Genomic DNA, 27,593 nt, shown 5'->3' with positions numbered 1-27,593 from the left:
GAGGATAAAAAATAGGATCGATGGCTCATTGCGCCTGTAATATTAGTATCACGAATATCAATTGCAAAGAAATACTTCTGCAAAGGTTATTGTTTAAGACGAGAACAATGCACGTTTCCAAAATATGATGGTTTCGACGAACGTGTGAAAAAACCTTTATAAAATATGTAATTTCGTACAAAATCAGTTAATTAACGCGCAAGTACGCGAGACCGCATCAATTCAAATTATACTTGTATTTTTTCTTCAATTCTTTTATGAGTAGGTATGAACGTTTTGACATTTTAGAATTAATTCCAAGTGTTGCAAATATTTAATGAAAAATGCCATTGTAAAAGTCTAAATAATGTATAAATTAAAAATAACAATTGATAAAATCAATAGTAATTATGAGGGTGTTTTAGAAATTAATTTTATAAATGCCTTGATATTGGTTTAACTATAAATGATAGAAACTAAGGATGGATTGATACTTTGTTGTTAATATACATTAGGCGTTGATTTGATTATCCTACGATTAGTTTGTATGATCGACCGTTTCTGTAAATATATCATATTAGGAGTAATAAAATAAAAAAAAATTACATTATAATTCGAGTTTTATTTATTTGTATCACATTAAACTTCCTAGGCATATAAAATAACTACTTACATAAATACATCGTTTAAGAAGCACCTAGGTTGTGTTTATTATGGACACTGTATAAATCACAGATAAAAATCTCATATCACATACGATGCGGTACCTACTCGTTACATTACACAGATTAGGTTAACAGGAGAAATTAAATTACTAATAGTGTTGTGAAATCTTAATAAATATATGTATATATATATATATATTTATAAATAATGAAATACATTTCTCTACTATGAACTAAACATATTACAAATATTATTTAAAAGATGGGCATACAGCTCAATTATACGTAATAAATTTCGATATATATGTAAATCATTTTTTTTTTTAATTTTTTGTGCGAGCATAAAATGTTTGGATGAATTAATTTACAAAACTATTCCAATTACAAATCAAAATATTAAATAGTTGTTATCATAAGCATTGGAAAGGTTTTTTAAAAAAATAAGATTATACAACTTAAATTGGATTGAAAATAATAAATTCGCACCTGCGCTTTTATACATAAAAGTACACATTACAAAATCTAAATTTTAGTTTATGTAGGTACACTTTGTCATACATACATAACCACACATTGTAATTTTAAATGGCTTCATAAAATATATTGTTTCAAAATCGTAAACTTGTACAATAAAATAAATATAAAATAATTGGTCACTGTTAAAATGCATTATAAAAATATTGTTATTATTATATACACTTCTAAACCAGGCAAGATGGTAAATTTAAACATCAAGCTTATATTAACATTTATACATTACATATACAATTAAATAGAAGACGCAAGTTGATATTTATTTATAGCTAAATTTTAACACTTTTTTAATAATCCTTTGGATTCAGTAAGGTTAACATTCTTAGCTTTGGATTATCATATAATTAAACATATCCATTTGTGTTGTGTCTCAGCTATTTTAATATCGTTTCAATCAGTAAATCTTTAATTACGATGTCGTAAACGTTTAGACGTTCCATTTTAAGCATCATATTCTCAAGTAAATACTGGCTCACTGAATGTGACACGTTAATATTAGGAACATGCTAATACTTGGCAAGCCTAGTGATGCCGATTACCGATAATGTTGCACAATACGGCAAGTCGTTGGCGCTTAAGTATCATTATCATAAGTGTCTATTATTATTTAAGTAATATCATAATACTTTTCCAGCATTTCAAACGTTCTGAGTGTCTGCCGTTCTTTTACGTGTTACCCAAAGTATATTAGGCTTTTGGTAATACTGTTCTATTTGGATGAGAGATTTGCCTTTAGTTTCCGGAAGTAACAGGAATAGGACGATGGTAGCGAGCAATGCTGCAGCGCCGAAAAGTCCAAAAACTCCAGCCATGCCGATACTATTTTTCATGATAGGGTATAATTTTGTAAATCCGAAGAGAACAGCGTTAAAGAGACAGAAAATGTAACCTCCACAAAGACCGCGTACTTTTGTAGGGAGAAGTTCGCCAATCATGAGGCCCGGTAGAAGGAAAAAGCCAAGGGTGTTAAAGGCGACGTAACCAAGGATAAGTGCCGGTGGAGTCACGCCTGTTCCGGGTCCTTGGCTCAGGAGGAAGGCGAGAGCCAAAGTGCAGACCGCCGTGCCGATACCTGAGAGGAGTACGAGGAATCGTCGGGTTACTCTTAGCAGGAGCACGCAAGCGATAACTGTGACGGCAAGCCTAACACAGGCGCTCGCGTTCGCTGCCATCTGGAATTATTTACTTGTTTTATAATATGTATTATTATATATTATTATTTTCTTTAAATAAATTTGAATAAATTAAAGTTACATGATTAATAGATACTAAATCTTCGGAATTTATGTTAAACTAGAATTACCGTCATGCCTTAGTTTTAATCAAATCCTAGATAAAACTATTAAAGAAACACATGCTTGTTTTGATTGAACTTTGCCATTAGGGTTATCAAAAATTGCGACACATATCGCAGAGACATAACGTATCATTAAGATTATTTCCATAAATGTCAAGGATGAATTTGGATATAAATGTATCTTACCTATATTGAGTAATTACATTTTTATATAATATGTGCAATTGTAATAGTTTAATGTAAAACATAAATGAAGAGAGGCTTGGTTACAGAAGCTCAGTAGTCCATTGGCATTACAAGATGAGATAACGATACCAAGATAAATATATTTCCTTTGAGTGCATTATTTTTTACCGTACTTACGTGAGAACTAAGAGAACCTCCAGCATCATTAATAATGTCAACAGCGTAGAATATGACGACATAACTTCCGGATAAGATTTGTAGCATGTTGAACGCATTGATCAACAAAAGCGGTTTCAGTACAGGCGGCCGTAGAACAGTAGCGAGAAAACGGACGCTCTCTTCGCCTCGCGCCTTTTCCTTTTCGCGAGCCGATATTAATTCGTGAAGTTCCCGTTGCGCCTGTTTTTATAAAATTCAAATAGCTTAGAACATTATATTATTATTTATTTCGTGTTATATATTCAATACATATAACAGTATCGCTAATAGTCTTTAGTATTTTTACACAATATACCTATTAATTACTAACCAAAGACACTATGATGATGCCTTAAGAAGATAATTAATAGTATATATACTATTTGTAGTTTAGTAATCGTTAGAAAATTATAATATATTTTATTTCAATGTGTTCCTGCAAGTAGCGTTTTTAGATCATACATGTATAAACGAAATAACACTGACACCGTGAGATAAGCGAAAGAATAGGTCCGATCGACTTGAGCAGTTACTCCTTTCGCGACGTAGACGAACTATTTTGTAGAAATTTTAACTTGAAGGTTGAAGAAATGGGAGATTTAACGCTGTATGGTTGTTTTTGTGTCTATTTTTCTCGATGCTAAATTTACATCGAGTTTTGTATAAGAAACTCTTATGAGATGAATTAGGATAAAAAGCAGTGATGTCATTTGTTTTAAATATAATACTCGACATCTTCATCTATTGTTAATCGGTATTTATAACTATAGTAAATATATTTCTAAATAGTCGAATATATTGGATAAAACCATAATGAAATAAGAGATGAGTATAAAAACTTAAATAATGTTCATCAATAGAAGTGAAAAAATAAATGAAATAAATCCGACTTAAAATGCCTATAATTATTAAAGAAATATATATTAATTGATAATTTTGATAAAGTTATAAATATTATTTCGAAACATTTTCAATTATAATAATAAGTGTATTTGTATTCAGTTTGTCCTTTTAAATAGTTAATTAACCGAGCCAATTTGCTAGTCACGCAAAATGCCTTCGACTAACTAGTTAAATTATAACCACTCAGTCCAATGAATGAACAAAAAGTTCCATTAAAATCAACATAACTAAAACTTAGCGCAATTGCAAAGAGGATAACACCTATTGACTTTGTTAGTGTTATGATCATATTCGAGAAACATCATATCAATTGTTCAGTACGATCTTATTGAGCTCATTAACGGCGATTGATGGAATAAACACGAATGTTCCAGCAGTTTAATAAAAACAAAATACTTTGGATCTGTTACGTGGTATTGTTTCAATGGAACGTGCTGTACTTTCATAATACAATCATGTATATTACGTAGCATTAGAGTTTTGTTTTTGTCTAAATAATTATTGTCTTAAATTATAATTTGGGTTATTAAAAATATATACTTAGCTCTAGTGATTTATTATGTACTTATATAACATAAAATTAAATTAATGCTGAACTTACTGTATCTGAATCTCCTCGTAATCTCGACATAGCTGCCATGGCGTCATGGAAACGTCCTTGCCGTGCAAGCCATGTTGGGCTTTCTGGTGAGAAGCATAACGCTGCAAATGCTAGCGCAGGTAGAACTATTGATAAATGAGCCACCGAACGCCATGTAAGAGCTCCTCCTAGAGCGTATACATAGAGTACACCTAGCGAGTACGCTACAAAAGGTGTCCCTATAAGCAAGCCCCTTAACCGAGGTTCTGAGATTTCTCCTAAGTACACCTGGAAAATATGCGTATTTTAAAGCCTTTACGTTTTTCCTGAACGTATCTGAGGGATTCTGTTGCTCTGTTTTATATCTTTAATTAATAGTAATTAAAAAAAAGGCTTAATTGGCATAAATGTCATTACTTTTACAAAACAATGCAATATCAAATTGCATATTTTTTAGTCAATTGAATTATGTGATCATTTGCTATTAAGCATTTGTTCTGAAGATGGTAAGATACTGAATACGTTTCTAGAACGTTTTAATAACTAATTAGTCAAATGGGCACTTATTCTCTACGACACAATCAGGGCCTAGTTGACAGTTCCACTTAATATGTTATATTAGTTATGGTTGCACGATTATATATTACAGAGGATAGTAAAAGAAGTGTCATATACGTACTTGTGAGGGTGCCGCAAGAATGCCAACTGCGAAACCGCATACAATTCTTCCCAAAAGTAAAAGAGCATGGTGGGACGCTGTTCCTATGAGTATCCATCCTACAATCAGCGGCAGAGTAGACGCTTGTAGAGTTTTCCGTCGCCCTATAGCTTCCATAATAGGACCGGACAACATCGACCCTAATGGTGTTGCTGCTGAATGGATGCTTGCTGTCGACATTAACAATTGATTAAATACATACTGTAGTGTTAACATAATATTGTGCTGTAATTTTTCTATATTTTTGCCGCACTTAGGGTGAGTTTTTTGGTGGGTATTCTCTTCTCTCTCTCTCTCTCTCTACCGGCACACTCTGCACCGGTTAGTCGCACATACAAACCAAAGCTCCTCCATCTGAAGCCGGGGAGTGGGCGGCGGGTTCAGGTGGAGAAAACCAGTTTATGTGTATTTCCAGCAAAAAAGTTTTACGTATTATCTGTTGTTCAAATTTGTTTTATAGATAACCTTAAACACATTCACGATACTTTATTAACTATTGTATTTAATATAATGTTCGATATTAAAGTTAAGGCGATATAGAGTAACATAATAAATATAAGGAAGACATAATCTACCGATTCAAGTAGCAGCCGGTAAATATCCTACTGCTGATCTCTCCGTTTGAGGAAAAGGTTGGGATCTTATCCATCACGTTGCTCCAATGAGGATTGCTGGGTATGTGTGTGGCAGATTTTCACCCAACAAATGGTCACGATGATTTCCTTCACCGCCGGGCATGAGGTGAATTATAACAAGTCAAGCACAAAAAATGCCTTGGCCGTGTTTGAACCCGGAATCCTTAAGATTCGTGTTCATTTTAATATTCATCATCATCATTAAATATGGATACATTTAAGCCGAAAGTGCACTGCCAACACTAATCACTGTAAACACAATAATTTTCTAACATGTGACAGAGGTTAATTTTGTAAAATTAAAGTTTGTTTTTGTTCATTCGATGCTTCCTGTATATCTTCATTTATTCTTCATCAATTCAAATGTATCTATTTTAATCATTCACATGTTCACGAGTTGCGTGACATCTAATTTATTTTACATTAAATGAATCTTACATACCTAAGCATTTATGACTTCAATATTATTCATAAAATTTCTATGTCAAACTGTTTCCTGTTTTTAATTTTACTTTAATTTTAATTTTATTTTTACATTTTTTAATTATTATATTAAATAATTATATATAAAAAAAAAATATCACATCAATGATGTATTCATATCGTGAAAAGAAAATAAAAAATAAAGGATTTTATTATGTTTCACACAATCGCTCTGCTTGTTATATTGGTGTTGTTACAATGTTATTCCCTCTATTTATCATTTATATTTAAGGTATATTATTTTATTTTATATTATACCATCTTATATGAGCTTCGAACTACATTACGATAATTTATAAAAGTCTATTTGGATCGATAAGTGGATTACCCGGAAGCGCGATAGAGTTTTGACACAGTCATATAATTTAAGTAATCGTAATATACATATTTATAGTCATTGATAAGCTCTTATCACATTTTTTTTTAATCTCAGTTCGTACCTTGTCAAAAAATACTTACTAAAATTTCAGTATTTTAAAACAAAATTTAGTTGTTGATTTTTTTGTCTCTACACGCATGCCTAGACTTTCTCAGTTTATTTTTTTCTATCGTATCTTTGATTTTTCATAGCTCTGTTACAAATATATTCTAATTTAATGTGTTCATTATGTAGACGTCTTCATGCAAAATAATTTAACAAAATATGAAGAGCCTTAATTTCATAATAATATTATACTTGTTTCCATTTACTTCTTTCTGGTATGGAGCAGTTATATAAACTTCTTTGGCCTTGTATTCTGTACCTACAATGGCTACGCTAATTGATAACAAATTAATGGACACAACCCTCGTTTTTAGACACCGCCTCGTTTTTTTGTATTTTTATTAATTTTTGGTTTATTGACATTTATTAACGAACATTTCCACAAATATTACGTAACTTTCAATAAGCTAGCGTGTTCAAGCCCATACAAGGCAATTTTATTATTATAAGAGGACTATAAAACGAGATTAGACGTTATTGTATTAGGAAATTAAACTGTATTCAATCATTTTTGCTCCTTTCATAGTTTATTGCATAATAGGACTTTATTAAAATCATTGTCTTAAAATTATCGTGTCTACTAGCTTTGAAAATAAAGAAAATCTATTTATTTATCATAAAATATTTTTTTGTATTTAAGTCGAATAGTAATAGTAGTAATGTCCAACATTAAAAAAAGCATATTCTAATATATCACTGATAGTATTGTACCATGTAACCATGAAAGCTGACAAATTGAAGTACGACAACGTTACAGGACCTATGATCTAATTTTCAATGACCTAGTTTACTTGACTATATGATTATTATAAAAATAAAATACAATAATATAGGTACACTATTAAAAAAAAGCATGGTTCGCAACCTTATTTTTGAGAGCATATTCGAGTATTATAATAAAATATATAGTAGATATAGTATTCAATAAAATATTTACTTCGCACCTTTTCAATAAAAACCAAAATAACATATTTTTAGATTAGATTCATTTTGGACCCTTTTTAAATTACCTATTTACTTACCTATCCACGATCCCATCTCATCGTCAATTCTCATTGAGGAATTTTCCGTGCGAAGTTGTGGCAGAGCGACTGCTGAAAATCCAATAGGGTGTCCTGCGCCCGCCGCCAAGATGAGTACTGCGCAGGTTATTAAACACTAAAAAAGAATAAATAGAATAAGCTTCTTAAACTTCTCATAAATTTAATTTAAAATAAATTTGACTTCATATAAACTGATAAAAAAATCACTAATGAATTTATAATACAATAAATCGAGAATGATTTTTGATTTTCAGTTGATTTAATATGAAACATCACGGTTCAAACCCGGATAAGCAACATTATTTTTTTATGTACTAATATTAATTAAAATATTTATCTCGTGTTCGGCGGTGAACGAAACCATCACGAGGAAACCCACCTCTTCGTCGGATTATAATCCACCACATAACCAATCATTACTGAAATAAACTTCAGAAACATTCTAACAATAGAAAATTTTATTTTAGACATCAATAAATAATTCAAAAATGACTGTAGTATTTTGTTTGCCATGACAAAGTAATAATACAAGTTGTCATGACTAGATAAATACGTAATCGTAGCATAATCATATACCATGGCATCTTATATCAATTGCTTTGTATAGAAAATTATTGACATTATCTCTCACGTCATGAACTTGACATTAGGTCGTAAGTACCTCGATTTATCTATACATGTGATATCGGAAAATACCGTCATATTAAATTAATCGTTACCTCTTATCTGGTAATTTGAGCTAGCAATATACTTAATTGGGATCAAATGGTGTTTGCACCCTTACTGTAACCGCCTTATATCAACAACAATTTAATAAAGACCGAAGACCGTGGATCACACGTTTCTTCTCTTGATAGTAACAAGTCAGTAAATGTTACACGCGCAAAGTAAGGCTGTCTATAGTATTGAGTAATTGTATTTCACAAAGTGCAATCATAGATCTTACCACGCGTTTTATGTTTAAAGTAATACGACATATTTGTCATACATATACAACTGTAAACACACACACATCAAAAATTCAGAAGTGCTTGTATAATGCAAACAACAATACAAGTTTATAAAACAATGCTTATCGCATAATGTTCATTTCTTGCAGACAGGTTTAGGATTAAAGATTTGAGATTAAATATTTAGTAAGCAGATCATTGAATTGTCCAAACTTAAAAAAAAAATTTACTGTATCTTTCCTTGTTAACCCAATGATAAATACAACCGATTTAGATTTAATTGGCAAATTGCAACCAAGACTAATTAGCTTCGTGAGCATTTGTCAGATTAATACCTGATTAAATACACCTCGAACTGATGAATAGGTTTCTCCTTTCACGTAAGGAGGTAGAGTTGCCGTTGAACTGATGCTGCGTAGAAAACTTTGAAGAGCTTCATATTCTTCCGCACTTTGGGCTTCTTTGCTGGCCACTTGCGGCTTTTTGCCCTTGGCCAACATGACTTCATGTGCGCCATCACTAAAAACGTTTTTCATATAATTTTAATTGAAACTCATTTTTTTCTAGTCTACATTTATTTTATTTTATAATATATATTTTTTCAATCAAGAAATTACTTTATATTATCGGTTGTAACACTATGTTCTATGAAATTTTAACCACTCCTTGTCAATCGTTGTTTTCACATGTTATATTCGTATATACGAACATGAATATTCCAATGGTATTTATTACAGGCGTAAATAGCAATGGAATATTAATGTTTAGGGTTTTAAAAAACCTTTAAAGGCCTTTTAAGACGGCGGAATTAATTATTATTATTATTTTAAATTATTTCATCAAATTTTTCAATGCTTGATTCTCAAATGATTATGAAGTGCTTTGGTAAAGGCAGATATTTAAATAAAGTGAATAGTTATCTACAATATAGGCGAGTGGAATTATATCAAAAATATAAATGTTTTCATTAAACATGTAGGTAAGAGTTAGAATATTGATTCCAAACTACGAAAGTGGGTTCTAACGAAAGTGTGTTACAATCAAAATATTTGTACCTCATGGCAAACTGCCTCTTAATCTGAATTATAAAAAAAAAATTTAAAATAAGAGATATTAGATCTTTGCGTCTATGGGTGTTGCCATCGGTAAAGACAGAATTCAAACATTGGGTTATAAATAACGTCTATTTCTTGTCTTATTACATAATCTTTTAAATTAGAGAATAAAACTGGTATTGAAACAAGATTGGATTAAGTAAAATATGACAACTGTAATTATTGATTTTGTCGTCGGTGTTATAAGAAAAACCAAGTCTCGTATTAAATATTACAACAGCACGCCTAAATAAACCAATACACAGTGAGTATTGATTTATTTAAGGACATGAAGGCATAAAGCCTTTATAATTAATTATAAAGGCCATTAATATTCAAATAAGATATAGTTTTGAAAGTATTTTATTATGGTTGACACAATTTTTAATACTTTAAACACACTAGATCACCAATAAATAATTAGCATGTTAATGTTAATGTCCGCAATTAGCCTTGTAAATATTTTTTACATAAATGTTTTTGTGAAGCATTAGACGTTTATCTATTAATGGATATTTCACGCTTGTGTTTTACGTTGAAAAAAACTATGTATCGACAAAAATTGATAAAAAACAATAAAGGCTGACGTCGGGCGCTCACTAACGCGTCAAATCATTTAATAAGTACTTTCAACATTGTCTCTAAACATAAAACTACAGAGTAAGTCGGTCGTGAAATGTGAATTTTATCGTGAGCGACGTGCAATACATCATAAATATAGTTTCGAAGCTTATCTGCTATGACGCGAAGAAATAACTTTTTTGTCTACTATAACAAATAGTTTTACATCATATTTTTGAGGTTTTGTTTACTATAACTGAACAATAAAGTAATCTCTTTTACCTCTAATAGAGATATATCTAATTATATAAAGATATATTAAGATAAAAGATTTGTGTATGTAAACTAAATATATATAAATTTTCATTAATGGGAGAAGGCAGTTTTCAGTAATATAAATTTCTTAAGTGAATATTTTTAATCCTCAGTGATTTAATTTCATTTTTCTTAATCTAAATAAGGAAGTAATATTATGAAAAAAACTAGATATAATTAAAAAGCAACTTCATGAAATATCCTCGTCCATAGTTGCATAGGTATTGCAAATATTTAAACAGCAACATTTAATTGTATAATTTTATAATTTTAATATTTTAATAATTTTAAAAACATTTTTCAGTGTAGGATGAACATGCAGGATATTCGCCTGTTATCCAATTAAAAAACAAACATTGAAATTTGTTTAGAGCCGTCGAAGAGATTGCGTAATATGTTACAAAATCATCCTAAATAAGGGCCTCATTCTTTTTTTTTTAATTGATTAAAAATACCAAACTGCAGTGTTAACTACACTAGAACTCCTGAAAATTTACCTACTTATCATATTAGAAATATAAATCGATGTTTGATAAAATAATTCTGGAAGAACTGACAATTTAAACGACGACTTGTATATATATATAAAGGCAGCATTTTTACCGATGAACCGGTCAATTCAACAAATATGACTTTCACAGTGTTAGATTAGGTTAGTTATTATAAAAGTAATTTTGATTCAAGATCTATACAAAGTATACAACCATGTCGCTTCCCACTGTCTGTACACTTAGATTTTTAAGCTATGCAACGGATTTTAGTGCGGTTTTCGTCAATAAGTAGACTAATTTAATGGAAAGGTTTATATGTATTATTATACTTGCAAATTATAGCAGAAACTACGAAAATGTCAACTTTCCTAATCTAAGAAAGATAAGTTTTTTTTAAATGTTTGTTCTTCAATTTAAGTTGTTTTCATACCCTTATTGTATGCGTCTCAAACCAGTACGGGTTAGCTAGTATAATATTAAAATATTCTTACTGTGATATTAAGACGTTTTGATAATTTTAGTTTTTAAAGTCGTCAACCAAATAGTTTTCATTTTTTACGCTTCTGGTATTATTTACTTTTATTAGTACATTGGTACTAAGTGATACTAGTTTAAATATAATCATTATTCGTTTTTAGAATTAAGCTCTGGTATACTACAAAGCATTATTATATTTCAATATATTATTTATAATTTTAAATTAAAATTAATTGTATTTAAATTCGTTTTATATGTTTTCTTACAATTGGAAGCAAAACATCATTATAAATTCTATTTAAAATAATATACGGTCAATTCGTCATATGTGTGAAAATATTGTATTGGATCCTTTTGAGTTTAATATTAGAACAACAGATAACGTAGAGTAAAAGCAAAAATGTATTTATGGCTCATTCCACATATGTAAAAATAAACAGTTTTACAGTTGTTTAATAATCTATTTACACTTACTTATGACTTGACATAAGCATCATTAAAATAAATAAATGTTTATTGATGCGAACTCTAGAAATTAATTAAATCAAGGCATAAAGCAAAGGTTCAATAAAGGCAGCTTTGATACGGTTATGTGTACATCATCTGCGATTCATTAAAGAACAAGGTACAGATTGTAACAAACTGATTAAGTTGAAAATCTGTTATATATATTGATATTAAAGAGTTTTCTTACCTTTGAATTTTTATAATACGCAATCTTCGTCTATAATATAAAGCGTATCCAAATAATAAAAGCACCATTTTACTTTTGTTATTCAAGGATGTAACTGAGCCCTACGTCCTGTTCCTGGGCTCAAGTAATGAGACTGATACTAAGTAATGATCAACTCAACCTTTAACCTTAATTTCTGTGATACGACCATGTATTTATGCCTATTGATAAGTATACAAATATAATAAACATATATGCTCACTTCTGCTGGACAGGTGTCTTAGGTAATTGAAATTAAAAAGGGGATGTTGCACTAAATTATGTTAAATTTTATTTGTATGTAATGTGACATTTTAAAATTATTTAAATAATAAAAAGGTTTAAGGCAATCACCTACATATATATTTGGTGATCCTTATATATTGATTCTTCTTTAAATTATCGTACAATTATATAGGATTTATTTTTGCTTTATTAAATTTTGGCTCTAAATTTTCTTCTCTTAAAAACCCGACGGGAGTTCAATTTCAAGACAAATATATATTTTATAAAAATATTTTAATTCAATTTTATTCATTAGTTTTAAAAGAAACCGACATTATAAATATCCGCTTAATGTAATGTAATGTATAAGCTATGTAATATTATCTTATGTAAATATTTAATCAGTAATGCGTCTGAAAGTCCCGGCAGATAAATAAAAACAAAGAGTTTATTTTAATTTGAGTTTATTAAGCGAATAAAATAAAATGACATGCCGTGTAAATATTTTTCAAAACGAAATAATCATTAGAATGTACCCTTGCGATAAACCTTTTACTACATAGGTATTATGTGCAATATGAAAGACTTTTCTATGACTTTGTACGAAGCCGGGACGTGCAGCAAGTACATCATATTTTTAATAAGTGTTTTATTAAGGCTGTTAATTCTACTGATACGTTGTTTAAATGTTAATATTGCTAATCACTGGCACGTTGAGGAAGGTATTCTGTGTATATACATTGATATCACTACTCATTAAACGCCTATCAGTCTCGTTCACGTTTGATTAATATCTTATTTAAACATGTGTGTCATGTGGGTGTAATTCAAGTGTGTTGTTGATATAAAAAAATGTTTAAAAATGTTTAAGCTATTTCTGTGACTTTATTTCTTTTGATTAATAAGTAGTTATTTACTTGGTGGTTGGGCTTTGTGAAAGTCTGTCTACCACCTACAATCATATATTCTTCTAACAAACTGCAATACTCGTACGTTACGTTACGTTACGGTAATATTAAAGTTATTTACGTATTGTTGTGCTCCGATTTTTGAAGAACATATTTATTTATATTTTTTTATGGTGCGTGTGCTCCGTGTGATTTTGATTCTGCAGACACTTACGGCATAGAGACAATATCTCTATTTTGAATATTTTTTTTTTGTTAATTTCAATTGTTTAGTAGGACTTGCAATGTGGCTTCTGATGGAAATGCTTTCCGCTCTTAGACAATGGCACTGTAAGAAATATTAGGCTTATTTTTTTTCAAATTTAAAAAGGTTGATAGCTCTCATCTACAGTCAGTGTTACTAAATTTATGGATACTAGTGGTCGCCCAATGGTCGAAATTCGAATCGTAATTGTTTGCTAATAAAATATTAGATGCGTTCATTCGAAAGATATGTCGGAAAAATGAGGCTCAGTTACTGAATGATATCTTGTCACTGCTGATACATAAATGACAATACTATAAGAGAACTTGGCTTTAGTTAACTTAAAGAATTGTACATAATAAAGTGACAATACATATAACATTTGACAAGATAATAGAATACTATAATTTCTTCATAAATTATACGTCAACTACTACAGTAAAAAAATTCAAATGTAAATGTTATTGATTTACATTTTTGACATGACTTGTAATTAGCAGAATATACGTAAACTATGAATGTTTCATATTAAATATTATGTGAATAAACGTGTATGTATGTGTTGACGTATCGTAGTGTGTGTAATTATTTTTTATTGTATTTCTAATACATATTTTATAGTGTTCGGCACTCCTTCTCCACACAAACTTTAGTGGAAAATTTTATACAACACCGTCCGCATCTTTTTGGTAAAAAAGGAGTACAAAATTATTGCTTCACGTATTAATATATAGATTCTTTACTTTTCAAATTCCATCTTAAAATCCAACACACGAAAGCGTTGCGATCGCCTACATGTCTACATCGTTTGACCGTGGACGTTTCGCCTTTGTCAAATAATTTGCATGCCTTTAACTAGGTGCGGTTTGAATACGATATCGATGTTTAGTTTAAAATGACAATGGTTCGTAATAATAAATAATGATTGTTGAAGTTTTGTAATACATTCCAGAAAATAGCGAAGAATTATTTATAAACGTTTTTTTTTTCTCTATATGTTTCGTTATATCATTGTCGATTGGAAATAAATTTTAGTAATATATTTTTTACTGAATAAGTTATATCTCGAGGCTGGCTGAAATTTGTTTCAATTAGGCTGAAAAACAACTCATCAGATATTCTACCGCCAAATAGCAGTACTTACTCAATATTGTTTTGTTCCGGTTTGTAGGGTGAGTGAGCTAGTTTAACAGGCATAAGGGATATAACATCTTAGTTTCTAAGCTTGGTGGCGCATTGGCGATGTAGGGAATGGTTAATATTTCACACGGCGCCATTGTCTATGGGCGATGGTGACCACTTACCATCAGGTGGCCCATTTGCTCGTCTGCCGACCTATATCATAAAAATAGTATTTGCCACCTTAATGTACATATTTACGGGATATCTCCTTTGGTTTGGACCGAAAATTATATTTTTATTGACAAGTTTCAACAAACTACGAAAACTTAAAAAAAATATTAAGAACCTTTTTCAAACCAGCCCTAAAGCATATTCTATTTAAAATAACAACTCAAATATCGTATTTTTTATTATTATTGAAGAAGAAAAGTTTATGAGGGAAATATAAAATTATTTTTATATAATATCTGACATTTTTTATTTCTTTTTTAGATATAATTTAGTTTTGGTTACATAAAATATGCCAGCTTATGGCTAAAATGTTCAGAGTCTAAGATTTTTAAAACAGTATATAAATCTTTATACTTAAAGAACAAAATCTTGAATACCGATGATAGAATAAATACATGGGATGTCATTGGTAGTGTTTGTGGAAAACTTAAAATGGATATGGTACCACTCAAATTGAACACAAGTAGTAGATATACAAATTCTGAAATAGAAGTTGCAAATAAAATAATATTTCATTTAAAATCATCTACATTAGATACAGCTAGATTATTAAATAATAATGTTTCTAAATGCGTTATTGATTTTTCATTTGAAAACGTGTCTGCAATAGATATCATAAAAGTATTTAAAACTCTCAATATTAAAAAAAATAACGACATATGGGGCGGTAAAATTTATTAATAACATCATATACGATATTGCTTCGTATATAGCAGTAACTCTTAATAAGAGTTTGAACTCGGGTTCATTTAATAACTTGTTAAAATGTAGTAAAGTATTACCACTTTTTAAGTCTGGAAACAGAAGCGATCCCAGTAATTACAGACATAGGTCTGTAATTACTGGGATCGCTTCTGATCTAAGATGGGAGTATTGAAATATTTCAATACTCCCATTTTTAAGTAAAATATTCGAAAAAAATATCTTAAATAAACTTCTCGTCCATTTCGGTACAAATACTATTTTTCATAGTGAGCAAATTCGGTTTTAGAAGAGGAGAGTCCAACAAGTATTCGTTAATGGAATAAGTAAAATAAGTCTTCTCGATCTACTTTAAAAATAAAAAATATTCAAGTATTTAACGGTGTTATTGTCGTAAACGTTATGTCTTATATACACTATACTTCAATGGTCTATTTTAATACTTGAATATCAAAATATTTTTTTAATAAATACATGTTTTTATTATTTAAATCATCATCTTGTTCAGAAAGGTCACATTTAAATGTATTTATATTAATGTATTATTGACATGTCACTATACAAGAATGCTTGAACTTTTATTCCTTAAATGGATTTCAAAAAATCGCAGTTATAAACAATTTCGTTTGACATATTTCGCAATTCCTTTGGATATATATTTTGTTTGACTCAACACTTAATGGAAACGGGTCAACGATCCATTATATTATGCCGATTTGGCCCGAATGAAATGAATACGAATATATACATATGTAGGTACATACGTTCGTGTTTAGTATTAACCATCTAAATTTCATAATTATATACCAAACAGTTTTACTTGGTGGTAGGCTTTGTGCAAGCCTGTCTTAGTCATCAGATATTCTACCGTCAAACAACAAAATTTAGTATTGATGTGTTCCTATTTTAAGGGTGAGTGAGCCAGGTGTTAACCTGGCATAAGAGACCTAACATATTAGCCCCAAGGTCGGTGGCGCATTGGTGTGACGTAAGGAATGGCTATAATTTCTTACAGCGACAATATCTTTGCGCGGTGGTGACCACTTACCATCAGAGAGCATATTTGCCTGTCAGCTTACTTTTTAGATTAAAAAAAAGATATATGAAAAATATTCATATGTTTTCATTTGTCAATTTTGTTTATGCATTCGAATTCAATCAAATAATTAATACCTAAACCGTCGGCTAACAATGCCGTACTCATTCTTACTATATTCATGTCAGTCAAGCGTACTTCAGAAATGCAAGTAGGTGTATAAGAAAAACTATTCTTGTTATAATAAAAATATTAAAACATCCATATACATTATCTATACTTTTAAGTACAGACGTAGAATATTTTTTTTATATCACTACGTAGTACCTAATTATATTTTGCTGATTTATATTAATCACCGTAATCTTGTTTGGAAGAGGCAACCGATAACGCTTTTTTTATGTGTAGTATCTCTGTTGTACATCTGTCTTTTCGTGGCGTAAAACTGTCTTAAATATTTTATTAATTATTTATTTGTATAACAAATATGTATTTGTATATTATATTACATAAGCTGCCTGTAAATTTCCTACTGCTGGGCTAAGGCCTTCACTCCCTTATAGGAGAAGGTTTGGAACATATTCCACCACGCTGCTCCAATGCGGGTTTGGTGGAATACACATGTGACAGAATTTCGTTAAAATTAGACACATGCAGGTTTCCTCACGAGGTTTTCCTCACCGCCGAGCACGAGATGAATTATAAACACAAATTAAGAACATGAAAATTCAGTGGCGTTTGCCTGGGTTTGAAGCCCCAGATCATCGGTTAAGATGCACGCGTTCTAACCACTGGGCCATCTCGGTTCACTATACTGCATATATATTAATTAAAAATTTAATGCGTTTGAAAACACAAACTAAATAATAACAAAAATGTAAACGAAGTTTGAAATTGTGATTTGCATGATTAATGTTTAAAGACTATACAAGTACACTCTATTGTTTGCAATGTAGGTATTTGTAGATTGTATACCAAGACGACTGCAAAATTTTTATGAACTATTGTGATATGATATTTACGAGTCGAAATTCGAAACGCACGTTGTTACGCAAGCGAAGCATTTATGTAATATTAGAATATGAATCGAATTCTGTGACATAATTTGCTATAAGGTAAATTTTATCGGAACAGGATAAATTGTAGAAATTATCTTACGTAATGTTCAATAAATAGCAATCAGATGTGAGTTGACCTTCAATGTAGAGTGTCATTATGATGATCGATGATGGTTGTAATAATACAATAATATTATGTCTAAAAAGTGGCGAGGTAGAAGTTTTTTCAATCTACATAGTATTTTCCTCGTTATATGTTAACTACTTTTAAGAAGGAAAAGTCTTAACCGGTTTATAATGTCCACACTTATAATCCTTATGAACTTCTCTAAGAATAATATCATATTAATAACATAAATTATAATTTTTATCAATTCGTACATACATAATACGTTTAAAATGTTGTGATTTGTTTATTAGTTTATCACACAATATAATAATTTAAAATATTTGTATTTAATGCATGCATTATAGTACGATAAAAAATAAAGTAACGAAAACAAAGGATTGCAATAATGTATCAAAATATGTCTGTTTTTAAGTGTAAATATATTTGCTATACAATTACACTAAAATAATGTATTTTAAAAACTGTCAGAATAGGAATGGAAAATGTATTAATTTTTGACAGTCCAACCATAGCAAATAATTTAAAAAAATACCTATTTTTTTACAAGCGAATATATCGCAATATTTCTGTGAATATAACGCGCACACTACTATTGATACGTGACGATCAGTATCATGATGTTATCAGTTCATACGACGCTAAGTAAGTTGAAGTAGCATCTGCGCGTGCTTAACTAGCCATAGCATAAATATCGAAAAGTAAGTAATAAGTCGATATAAAAACATAAATGGCTTCATTTGGTCGAGGAAAACAATGAAATATGTGAATTAATCTATTTATATAAAATATATAGCTAAGTTGGAGGTATATACTTAGTATTATATGATTGAAAAAAACGATTCCTTAATTTCCTCAATGAAGACTTTAAATAAACGATGTATTTCAATAAAATATTATGTAGATATTTAATAATGCATTTATTTTTGTTGTAAAGATGTATGAAAAAAATATATTTGATTGCAAAGTTTCTACTGTGTTGCTTATCTTATAATTATAAGTAAGAAAATCAAAATGTTAAGATGCCGCGAATAATAGGTTATTCGGGCGATACTCGAAGGCTGTAGTCAAATAATAAGTCAACATTGGACACAAGAGATACCAAGTACTATTTATTATGTTCACTGTTCTCTCCAAGCACTTCTCGCGGTACAAGCGAAAATTGGCGTTGAAAAATTATTAACGACATTAAAACATTAAAATTAATTATTACCAGAAGTCGCCTGTTTAAAATGAAATATTTAAATTTTAATAAATTCTTTAATCAGCCAGAAAAAAATGATATAAATCTTATATATATTGTTCTTAATATAATATGTTGTTATTGTTAAATACGAAATAAAATTTATATATATTATATGTTTTATTATATTGGTAAGGTAGTGTTGGGCCAAAACTCTTTTCTAGAAAACTATAAATATAATGGCACAAATATCATGTCTATATATTCAACGATTTTTACGTCATGCGCGTTAATAAACTGCGATATTTTTGTTTTACTCATGTTAGTAGAAGATAGATATTATGTACACTAACTTTAAGCTCGAACGATAAATTCATGAACTGTCAATTGTTAAATTTTGATATTGAAAATTATGAGGAAGTATTCGATTTAATTTCATAAAGCACATGTATAAATTATCAAAACGTAAAACGTATTATCAAATTCACAATCGATTTGTAGATTTAACAAGTGACAGATAAATAATACTAGATTCCTATTGAATCATTGAAAATCTACCGATAGTGAAATTTTTATTTAGTGCTTATGAAATCAGTGTTGATATGATAGTTACATTTTATCAATCTTGTTAAGTAAATGGGATTGTGATAGCTAAATTCGAATTCAAGAAGAGTCTTATCAAGGTATATCATTACGTGTCTTTTATGTGGTATCAGTATAATCTAAATAATAATAATCAGTACAGAAATGGATGCGTTGCAATTAAAAACATCAAGATTTGCCTTTATCTGCTATAGACTAAAAATCGTAATTAAATATATGTTTTTTCAAGCATACTATGTCACAGTCAACAATTCTATAATAATAATATAGACATTAAGATTTCGGAGAGTAATTCTTTTAAGTTATCATTCATGTAACACTAAAATGCTGTTAGGAAATTAAAAATAAACAATAAGTCTAGGAGCTTATAATCGTCATATGACAAAATTGAATTGATTAAATGTAAAGCTAGCACGGAATGTAGATAGGAATGTAGATTGTATAAAAGAACATTCATCAAATTCAGTAGTAACTCCTTTTCCTCAGATATTATAATGATGTTCTATTGAACGATTTTGGCTACGAGGGCCGTTATTAAGACCCAGGATCATGCTTACTTTACGGCACAGGAGTGTAAACAATGTTAACTTCTGATCACCGTGTTTCTACTTTTTAATTACTTAGTAGAGAACCTCGATATGCTTTATATTCGGGTATGGACCTCGGCGTCTGCAACCTAATAAGCCAGCTAGTAAGTATTTGAAGGAGCAACTACAAAAAAGAGTTAAAATACAGAATCTAATCAGAAGGCCGTTAGCTATTATTTTACTAAAGTAATAAAACACTTTCTATCGACTAATTCATTTAATGTTTCTTTCACGACTTCAGAAACATGGCGCGATTCTAGAATGAAATGTTTACATATTAAAAAAAAAAAAACAAATAACATCGCACGTATGTTCATTGATTTTAATAACTGTCACATTTTTACAGTTTTTAAGGCGCGCCCCTCCCGCGTTCAAATAATGTCTATTTTGTATTAACTCTTTTCCTGGCTTTATTCTTACCTTAGATACCTCACACAAACTAAGATGCCATATGTCGATAGCTTAGAGTGGAGTGGCCTTATTGAGTGAACAGATCTATCCTAGATCTATACGAGATGAATCGAAAAAAAAACAAAATAGATTGTAATTATAAAATATCTATCTATGTCAAATCTAAACATGAATATAATTTAAACGGCTATTTGTGATTTCGTAATAACCTTAATCATTATTTTCAATTTATAAATAACGGATAGGGTTTTTGAATTCTAAGGTACCTATCGTTTTAATATTTCTCTGATCAAAATCGGTTGAGTCTATTCAAATTTTTAATAACGTAAAATTTACCCGTAAAAAGGAAAAGAAGCACTGTTTTACATACGTGCTCTACGACGTGTTTACAATTTTTTATCTATTGAACGCGTGTAAAACTGCGGGATATATATATATACTTACTTATAATTAAAGAGCAAATAATGTAATCTAGAGATCCTACTCAGATACAAACAAAATGTAGATTTTTTTTTGTAAACAATATAAAGGCAAGGTTTTACTATTATAACCTAATAACATCAAGGTATATTTGTTTTTTCCGGATGTATCTTTTTTGTTCCGTGTTTGTTCTGTGTTTAGGACTTTAGTAAAGCTTCCGACATTTGAAAAAGATTAAGTACGCCCGCCTGCTACTTTTGTAATAATGATAACAGGAGAAACACATTGATTTTTTAAACAACGATTTAAGATTAACCTCACGGCTTAAGTGTAGTCGGGCCTTTTTTAAGGTTAATATTTTTACACTCAGCTGATTGTTACTGACATACAGACAGTAAACCCGTATTTTTGACGTATTAATTTCATGTCGCAATAACTCCGGTTTATTCAAGATATTTAAAAGATATAAGTTACGGTCACTCGTCGAGCTAGACCAACTTGTGAGTTTATACACACTAAGTTGACTTAATAGCTAAATAATAAGGTGTTTATTAGAATTAGGTTGAATGTAAGTTAACGCATGTTACAGTTATATGCAACGCTTGCAGATTGAATGAGTCGGTGCAGATTTTATTAAAATTAACTATATCCAGCTTTGAGATTTTTTAAAAGGAAACTATTAACTGGTTTTAATGATTAGTTATGTCCGGCTGAATGTAGAGTTTGGCTAATGTATTTTTGGTCAAGATAACCCATTATTATAGGTTTCTAGATGTATCAATTTACATTGTACAAATTTGTTTTCATCTACTTTCGATGAATGTTCCAATTATATGGCAACTAGCTACTATTATTGTATAAATTAAAATGGTTATTATTCAAATTAAATAAGATTGCTATTAAACAGGTACGAAAGTCGCTTTTAATCGTTTTGAAATAATGTAGTGTAAATTAGAATAAACCTTTTATGTATGTGTTGCCGAAATTTGACGCAATGTGGCCTCGATATTGAATGACCCTCGCCAAGTCAGACTGCCCATATCTTAGCGTATCAAGTTTTACAAAAAGGACAATAGAAATAAATTATAAAAAAATTGAGTCTCATTTTGGCTCCTTTAAAATTATACTAAATTTTCCTATCGCAATGAAATTGTTTATAACAATTTGGTATTATTATTAATTTATCAAACGTAAAGCGTACCGTGTGTTAAATTATTGACGACATTAAAAATATAGAGTAATAAGTCATAGAAAGTCATTACTTTTACTTTGATTTTATAATAACATATCAAGTCGATTGAAAACTTTTTTTATAATAAATTAACCAATGAATAAACCAACAATCTACATATTACCTTTAATAATTATTTTTTTTGTTTGAAGATATGTATGGTATTGTTTACGCTAATAAAGAGGAAATGTTAACAATCCTATATGTCCGAGTCTTTCAATGTGACTTTTGCTGAGATCATCGAACTATTTAAATTAAAAAAATATAAATGTAATAATTTTTTTTTGTATATGTGAGAAATTCTGTCACGTAAATAGAAGGAAACTAATTAAAAACAAAAATCTGTAGGTATGATTTTTACGAAATTAAATTAAAATAAACTGTAACGATAATTTTAATGTTAAAAATTAAAATTGGGTAACATTTAAATAAAATTTTCAATTATTTTTACTATTCAACATGATTATACATTTAAAAAATATATTGTTGTATTACACTTTATTATTACACTTGAAGTATATGTAATTAAAAAGGAGCTACTTCGTGACGAGTAGGTTTGAACCTACAATTAGTTTTAAGTAAAAATGAACAAAGCATTTATGAATTATAAGAATTCAAAATGAATTTTAATTTTGCTTAATAAATTCGTGCAATAAAACTTACCGTTTCTTCGTGTCTCTCATCTTTAGTTGCCGCTTTACCTATTAAAAGTATTTATGTTCAATATAAGCAGTGTTAATTTGAAATTGATCTAACTTAAAATTAGCTCGTACACCGGTAACACTTCCAAGTACTAATGTGGTGGTGCGTAGTACTATTTTATTTATTATTCACTCCGGAATGTCAAAACATTGTGAATGAAAGCGATCAATAGAGAAGCGTTCCGGTGACGACGGCGACTGGTGGCGGTCGAAGCGCCGAGCGACTGCGGACGAGAGAAATCGTTTTAGGACTGTCTCAGCTATGGCCAGCAGCTATCACGAGCGCGGTCGCGCGGTCCGATCGCGTTTGTGTGACGTCATAATATTATATCCATCATACATGATATACATCATACATGAAAAATTAAATGTCGCGTGCGTGAGTTAGCACATTTGGATAAAGTCAAGCCGATACGTGACCATGACGTCACTTCACTTACAAGAATACATAACTATTTTATTTTACGATATACGTGATTTAAAAACGTAGATCCTATACTTTTATGGTCAGTTTTAATTGAGTTTTCAATAAGAAAATAAAATGTTAGTTTTAAAAACTAGGCAAGGGAGACTTAGATTCGTGTAGTAGAGCGAGTGAGATGCACTCTTAAAACTAGTATTCGTGTTAACATTAAAATAACTTTGCGCAGTTTCTTTAAGATTTGTATCATTAGAAATCTGATGGAGGTCTACATCGAAACTTTGGTTGCCCGTATATTATATAGGATTTTTTTTTATCAATTTGCATACTCCAACTAATTAAACAATATACGACATTAGGCATTTTCAGATAACTTGTGAGCTATAAACTGTGTCAGTGGGTTACGAGATTATTCTATCACTTTCAGAAAAAACAAGCAAAAACTGAAATTAAAATTATATGGATATTATTTTTATTTTACGATTAAATTAACTAGGTAGTTGGTAGGAAAATACATACATACATTTATCTTAAATACCATTAAAACTTTGATATATCTACGATTAACTAAATTTTGGAATTTATATTTTACCGAGAAAAATCTGTAAATATTAAATAATTATTCACCTGGTGGTAATGATTTGTTTAAGAGGTAGATGCCACTCTCTTATTATATATTCTACCAACTAAATTCTACAATATTTTGAATTTTGTATGTTTATGGCAGCAGTTCTGGCGATCATTCATTCCTGTAGAAATGGTTTTTAAGATGATGTTGGTCCAAGATTTTACCATATAGGCGAGGCGCCCTCCAACGCTCGGCGCCCGGAATAACCTGCCTCAAGAAGGACTTTTGACCTTACTTAGTCGTACGCTTGGTTTAAAAATATTTATCTTTATTTCTCATGTTTATTCAATGTTTGACATTGTTTCTATGATAATAAACATTGATTTGTGTGCATGTGTTCTACTCATTTACATTTGGCTGAACAATTTAATATGCGTGAGCCTGACGCGTGCTCGGTCACATGGAAAAATTGTAAATTAATCTTAAATAATATGGTTTTGGTATAGTCGATAATAATTTACAAAAAATATTTCATATACAAGGTAAATTTACAATATTATTATAATAATTATTTTATTTCTTATTACACCTACATATTTAAAAATTTAATTAACAGATTTATTAACATTAATAATGCTCTACCCTAAAAATAAACAAAAAAAAAAGAGAAACAAAAAGCAGCAAGAACTAATAAACGTAAAATATTTCCCATGAGTCCAGATTTTTATCGATACGACTCTAGCTAGAGTTGGTGAAAGAATCGAATTGAGGTGGCCATAACAAACAGGAGAAGCTGCGGGCTGAAACTAGCATTGAACACATTGTATTCATCGATTTTATTAAAAGTTCATCGTAGTTGAAATATAATTTAAAGATCAAAATTTTCAAATTTGACTTAAATTATTCTAAAATAGAAACCATAATTAAACTCTATTTTATACGTTCAGACCAACAAACGAAAACTTTAATGACTCAATGGTATTTTCTGCATTAGCAGCCTGTTAATTTCCCACAGCTGAGCTAAGGCCTCCTCTCCCTTTGAGGAAAAGGTTTGAGCACATTCGACCACGCTGCTCCAATTCGGGTTGGTGGTCGGGCTCCACATGTAGCAGAATTTCGTTGAAATTAGACACATGCAGGTTTCCTCACGATGTTTTCCTTCACCGCCGAGCACGACATGAATTATAAACACAAATTAAGCACATGAAAATTCAGTGGTGCCTGCCTGGGTTTGAACCCGAAATCATAGGTTATGATTCACCACTGGGCCAATGACTAATGGCAAAAATGTTGCAAAATCTTGACTTTCTGAGGTATCATTATCTTCTTATAGTTTGATATTTTGATGTAGAGAAAAAAAGGTAAAGGCAAATATTTTATAACAGCCTTGAAAACTAGTAGTTTATCCAGTAGGCACTTTGCATTTGCCAAATGCACTGATTCTTCCCGGCAGAATTTATATTTTGAATCGGTGTTTTACATTTAATTTAATCTCTAAAAATTATAATTAATTAACTTTATAATTATACAGATTAATGTTATGTTAGTAAAAAAAAGTAAATGTTTTACAAATCTCGATCACAAGTAAAGTTGGTTTTGCACTAAGAGACTAATTTCAGAAATATATTTTAAGAAACAAACACTCATCTGAACTTGGAAAGGTTCGCAATTTATTCTAATCGATGTCAATTTAATTGTATTCATATTTTATACATTGTTATTGTAAACCGTTGATGTGATGAATTTTTTCTGTTTTTCTCATTTGTTTACTTATATGATATTTGTTGAAACAACACGCCTGTTTTGTTTACAGGTAAGTTTTAATAAACAGTTCAATATGTGCATAGCTATGAATAATTAATTTTAATAATTCATAGCACATACATCGAATACAAACATTTGACAAATATATAAATGTAGGGCTAAATTTTTCTTCTTATCTATAAAACACAACAATCACATAAGTTGAACAAATGTTTGGATTAAAATATAGCCTTGTGATTAAGAAGTACTTACCTATTCCATTTTGAAAAAATAAAAAATGATTTCTGTTCGTTGGGGTACAAATGTATATACGTGTATTTATATAGGCCAATGTCCAATATTTTTATTGATGCAATATTGAAGCATGTACATTGTACATACATATAAATACATGATTCCACTCAGGTATTATAACTTGAAGTTTTAATTTTGAGATCTTTGGTCTCGAACATGGATATACGTAGTACGATTTCGACTATGGTGGGAATTTACAGGAGATTTTAAATTGCAAGTGAACCGAGGAGAAGAGAGGACTCATTTTTAGATATTGTATAACTCAAAAGACTCCTCGTCTTAGAAGACCTTTCTCCGCCATCTTGAAATATACAGATAACTCAACTTTCCTTCCTAATGCGAAATCTGAGATCTAGTAGAGCGTATTAATGCCTGCGACGTATATTTTTAGTTTGATTTACGATAGTTTGCCAGTTTTTTGTTGTAATTGAATAATGCAGTTGATTTCTCATTTGTCATTCCTTGCCCGGAGAATCAGCTCCGTAAAATACGGTTATCAAACTTAGACAACAAACTGACATTAATACATAGGATATTTTAACAGTATTATGTTCTATGTATATGTTATATGTATTTAGTAGCTGACATAGAAACTATATTCATATATATATATATATATATAGAGGGCTTTACAATTGCAGGGATTGTGACTCAAAGCAGGATGTTTTTAAATTAACTCGGTATGATTACGGTGTTATAACAGTATATTTAAAATAATATTATATCTATAATATTATTAATTATTTTCATTGGAACAGTGACAAACATTGTATAAACACGAGAAGTAAAGAAAAACTTGTTACACCAGGTTTCCGTCTCAGCAAGGTCAAACCATCATTCCTTGGGCAAGGTGGTCGCTTTTATAATAAATTCCTAAAATACTGAATACTCAATAATGTTAACATTAATAAGACGTTTTAATTGATAAAGGATTATATAGATGATAAAAAAGTTTAGTACTCGTTGATTCCCATCAAGGGTGCTCGCAAGAGTCTATTTGAATAAAGTATATTTTTATTAGATTTTAATGATTAGATTACATTTAGATTTTCTATTTTCTTCTCTCCATATCCGATAGAACGACATTACGACACAACTGGAGACAGTTAAGGTGCTGGATCAACCTTTACGTGCACTCCGAAGTATAAGAGAGTTTGTGTCTACACTCTACCAACTTTAAAATGGTTTGTTGCTGGTAAAAAATCCTTGATAGAAAATCCTCATTTCAATTCGAAATCCAAATTTCTCATAATATATATTTAATAAATCCAAGGTCTGAAGTTCCTTACAAGTTAGCCACCATATCAAAGAGACACTTACTTAAAAAGTAGTTCGGTAACATTCATTCATTCAATAGTTTCAATGAAATATACAACAATTACATGAAAACACAACAATATAACGTAATTTTATCTCATGTTTGTTAGGAATATATCAAATGAGTAAAATTGT

At 29.9% G+C, this 27,593-nt stretch overlaps 1 protein-coding gene across 2 annotated transcripts; it reads right to left on the bottom strand.

The window, feature by feature from the left end:
* Nucleotides 1-598: 598 nt before the first annotated feature.
* LOC125068026 (facilitated trehalose transporter Tret1-like) lies at nt 599-23,360 on the bottom strand. Of its 2 annotated transcripts, none has more exons than XM_047676985.1 (7): nt 23,057-23,360; nt 8,991-9,174; nt 7,685-7,820; nt 5,022-5,230; nt 4,364-4,630; nt 2,839-3,060; nt 599-2,350 (listed from the first exon to the last, which is right to left on the bottom strand). In XM_047676985.1, the coding sequence occupies exons 1-7, from the start codon at nt 23,074-23,076 to the stop codon at nt 1,817-1,819; spliced, it is 1,572 nt and encodes a 523-aa protein (XP_047532941.1). In that variant the 5' UTR covers nt 23,077-23,360; the 3' UTR covers nt 599-1,816. The 2 variants fall into 2 exon arrangements, with proteins under 2 accessions (XP_047532941.1, XP_047532940.1); XM_047676984.1 differs by lacking the exon at nt 23,057-23,360 and adding an exon at nt 12,288-12,419.
* Between the last annotated feature and the right edge of the window lie 4,233 nt (nt 23,361-27,593).

The sequence above is a fragment of the Vanessa atalanta genome, chromosome 13 (genome assembly GCF_905147765.1).
Source record: "Vanessa atalanta chromosome 13, ilVanAtal1.2, whole genome shotgun sequence".
In the NCBI taxonomy this organism is placed as follows: domain Eukaryota; kingdom Metazoa; phylum Arthropoda; class Insecta; order Lepidoptera; family Nymphalidae; genus Vanessa; species Vanessa atalanta.
This window is presented reverse-complemented; position numbering and strand designations above follow the sequence as displayed.